Source organism: Cryptomeria japonica, chromosome 8, assembly GCF_030272615.1.
Source record: "Cryptomeria japonica chromosome 8, Sugi_1.0, whole genome shotgun sequence".
NCBI lineage: Eukaryota > Viridiplantae > Streptophyta > Pinopsida > Cupressales > Cupressaceae > Cryptomeria > Cryptomeria japonica.
Window position 1 is genome coordinate 152150179 of NC_081412.1, and position 4084 is coordinate 152154262.

Consider the following 4084-nt stretch of genomic DNA (forward strand, 5'->3'; position numbering starts at 1 on the left):
TTAAAATAAGGGCTTATGCTACAATCAAAATCAAATAATCTGAAGTAAAACATTCAATATAATTTTATTTTATTTCCTTTTTCATGTTTACCTAATTTACTGAATGCTTAGTTAAAGCTATAAGAAAAATTATTATTTATTAAGTTTTCCAATTCAATATAAATCACAATAATAAATATAAGGAAATGACACTAGCTAATACTTTAAACTAAATCCATATCTTCTATCTTGTGATTTTCTAAGAATTTTTATTTATTTTATTTATTTTTAATAGGAAAATAAGATATACAGCGAATAAGCAGTAAAGAAAAAATTCCTTTGAAAGGCCAGGGCGACCGTCAAATTCAAGAAGGCGTGCATCAAAATTTGACCAAAAATATTAAATTTTCTTCTCTGTGGTGGGTGAGAAATGGTCTTTTTCCACTATATATTTTTTTAGCAAAAGTTTGGTTGAATAGGATAAAGCTGTTGAGCACTACGAAAAGATTTCTGTGGATGATACCAAATGCTTGACTAAAATTAGCTTTCTGATAGACCCGTGACAGATTCCCATTTTACAGAAAAAAAAAATGGCGCACTGTAGGCGGAGTTCAGAAGAAACTCGAACAAAATAATTTTGTTTGTGAAAAAATCCGTCCGACAAAACAAGAGGCGTGCAAAATGCGGGGCCATGTCGGCTGCAAGACACGTAACCAATCGAAACCCTCCTTACGCTTCTGAAAAACGACGGAAAAACTTCTAGAATCTTTGCGAGCTTTAGGAAGAAGAATCTAATTTCCGTTCTGTGCGTTAAGGACGTGTCTGGATATGCTCATGCCGGATGCTTTTTCTTTCCGGTAATTCATCTTTTTAAGTTTCGTGACTTGGCAACATTCTTCCTAAAGCTTCCAGAAACTTCCTGGCCTTGCCTTTATTTTGTTGCGTGGAAACAGGTTCGCGATTTCTCTTTTCGTGTGTCTTTGTCTTTCTCGGATGTGTAAATCGATCCAGAATTTAGTCATGCCGGTGGAGAATTCTTGTTTCACAAGTACAAGTAAGTATTTGTAGCTTTCGGCTCTAGTTTTCCTGATCAGTGAAAGAAAAACTAATTTGTGAGAAGAAGAAAAATATTTGCTTCTAAGTTTGGACAGTTTGTGAATCTTTGATTTATTTCGCTGCCAGATCTTTTCTTTACCGGAACTGGAAATTTTTGAAGCGGGGTTCTGGTGATTTTGGTAGGAATTTTAGTGCTGAGGAATTTGTTTTGGTAAGTCAAAGGTTATTTGCGGGCGGATCCTAGGTTTTTAAGGCCTGTATTCAGCTTGACAGGGAAATGAAGAGGATGTGAATAATTTTTCTTACGTAGAAGCATCAAATGCTATTTTGACAGTTGAAAAGTATTGCCTGTGGCGTGCAAGGAGGTTTTGTAGGAGCTTGTGATAGGACTGCTAAGCCTTTTTCCTTCTGTAAGAGTTGAAAATTTTTAAAGAGGTGAGAAGAATCGATAGGCTTTGCAAGTTATTGCATCGGCCTGACGCTGTCTAAGTTCGTCAAATTTAGATTATTTTCTGAGTTGAGGAGCAAAGAATTTTCAGGTTTTATTTAATAGAGATTTTCAGCTTGGCGCAAAGAAATTTCAGGTTTTATTTATCAGAGATTTGGAGCTTGGCGCAGAAACTTTTCAGGTTTATTTATCAGAGATTTGGAGATTGGCGCAGAAACTTTTCAGGTTTATTTATCAGAGATTTGGAGCTTCTGTCGGCAAAGATAATGTATAGAAATATCTAGGTCTTGGTGATTAAATCGATGGCGCAGAAAATTGAACAAAGCAATGAGTGTTACGCGGTGGCGATGGAGGCGCAGAGGACCTTACCGGCACCTTTTCTGTCCAAAACTTATCAACTTGTCGAAGATTCAAGCACAGACGACATTATTTCATGGAACAGCGAGGGAAACACTTTTATTGTTTGGAAACCTGCGGAATTCGCGAGAGATTTGCTACCAAAATTTTTCAAGCACAATAACTTCTCAAGCTTCGTGCGGCAGCTTAATACATACGTGAGTACTACTCAAATTCACAAAATGATTTCCGAAATTTCCTTGTTTCATTGATTTTAACGAAACCGCGGTAAATTCACAAAAGGATTCCTGAAAATTCCTTGCTTTCATCAAATTCAAACGAAAGCGCTTGTTATTGTTACATATTTATTAACCTAGGTTGCATTTACGGCAGGGATTTCGCAAGATCGTGCCAGACAAGTGGGAGTTCGCTAATGAATGCTTTCGGAGGGGAGAAAGGAATCTGCTCTGCGAAATCCACAGAAGAAAAAGCACGCAACAGCATTCCACGGCCCTTCAGCCATCTGTGGCTGCCGTGGAAAACAAAGCATCTGTTTCTCTACAGAATTCTGGAGACGAACAAGCTTGTTCTTCCGCTTCATCCCCTGTCTCGTCTCCCTCCTCTCACAACAACAAATCAAGCTTGCATGATGAGAACGAGAAGCTGAAGAAGGACAACCTGAATCTGTTCTCCGAGCTCTCGAAAATGACACAGCAATGCAACGATCTTCTCATGTGCCTCTCAAAGTTTGGAAATCTAAGCCCCTGTAATGTTAAAGATATTATCTTTTGCAAACATGAAAATTTACGCACAGACGCATCCACATCCTCCATTAAATCGGCTGGCAACAGCATCAATTTAGTGGAGAGGGTTAAGGAAACGCCTGCACCAAATCTTATGCTGGAGCTCTGTTGCAGCAGTCATGGCGTTGAACAGCCCAGCAGAAGTCCCATGCTGTTCGGAGTAGCTTTGAAAAGGTCCAATCCGGATGCGGGCGCTTCTTCTTCGTCGTGTGGCCCGCCATTGAAAGGCACTAAAATACACGACAACAACTCTCCCCGGATTGAAGCTTTTTTTTCTCCAAAGCAAGAGTCCACAACCGAATAAGTTTTTTAGTTTGACACGCAATGCATTTAGCTGCATTTTAGAAATGCAAAGTGCGGCTTGAAAAAACTACAAAGTGCGGCTTGAAAAACTATCATATTTGTAAAGGTAGAAGTATCTTCGTAGTTGAACACCGTGAGAAGGATGTTTCCAGAATCTTCCTGTCCAAATAAAATTGTTTGGACTGTTTTAAATGCAATGTTTTATATGCACAATATATTAACGTAGCGCTGGGGCCCCCTCTCACCGCTAAGACTTTTTATTCTTCTGGTTGTTTTAAGTTTATTTTTACTGTAGTTATAGTTAATTTATATCTTTATTTTATTCCTGTAGATTATCTTTATTTTATTCCTGTAGAGTTTTGTCTTTGTTTTAAGTGTAATTTTGTTTCATTTATTATTTTATTGTATATTTGGTTATTAATAAAGTAATATAATTTAAGATATATACATTGAAATGAAGATAGAAGAGATTATATAATTTACTTTGAAATTGATGTAATGTATTTTGGTTATTGTAATATTGTGACTGGAATCTAATAAGTGGACTATGGAATTGGTTCAAGTGTCAAAGACTTATAAAATTTTACATTTGAGTTGCAATGGTTGTATGATAATGTTATTATTTTTTCTTTTAGATTGATTTTTAAATATTGATAGAAAATGTTCATTTGGATGACAATAAATACGAATATAAATGGTGGCAATGGATGTAGTTGAGTTGATAGCTTAATTTTGTTGAATCCCAAGTTGATGTGTGATTATATCTAATAAATGTCTTTCTTGTGAGTTTCAATAATAAAGTTAATAATAAATATCAATAGTTGATTATTAGTTCCTCCAAAGACAAAAAATTAAAAATTTCATTAAAAAAAAAATCAACTAGTTTAACCAATGAATGCAAAGAATAAAAAATCTTCATCAAAATTTCTATAGTTTAAATTTAATTTTTATTTTATATGATTATAAAAATATCATTTATTTGTTTTCTTATTGGTTTGTGTGGGTGAAAAAACTAATTTTTCCCCCCAAAAAAGACAAATTTATATTAAGACATTATTACTCTTACAAAAAGATGAAATGGCATTAAAAAAGAGTACTTAGTGCTCACGTTATTTTCCATTCTTGTACAACATGTAATTATACAAAATTTTACATGAAA

At 35.1% G+C, this 4084-nt stretch overlaps 1 protein-coding gene across 2 annotated transcripts; it reads left to right on the forward strand.

Annotated features, from left to right (window-relative positions):
• Positions 1 to 506: 506 nt before the first annotated feature.
• LOC131031560 (heat shock factor protein HSF24) lies at positions 507 to 3187 on the forward strand. 2 transcript variants are annotated; one of them, XM_057962708.2, is made up of 4 exons: positions 507 to 1033; positions 1162 to 1246; positions 1370 to 2037; positions 2213 to 3187. In XM_057962708.2, the coding sequence occupies exons 3-4, from the start codon at positions 1786 to 1788 to the stop codon at positions 2924 to 2926; spliced, it is 966 nt and encodes a 321-aa protein (XP_057818691.1). In that variant the 5' UTR covers positions 507 to 1033; positions 1162 to 1246; positions 1370 to 1785; the 3' UTR covers positions 2927 to 3187. The 2 variants fall into 2 exon arrangements, with proteins under 2 accessions (XP_057818691.1, XP_057818690.1); XM_057962707.2 differs by having other exon boundaries at positions 507 to 836; positions 933 to 1033; positions 1162 to 2037.
• Positions 3188 to 4084: the final 897 nt, after the last annotated feature.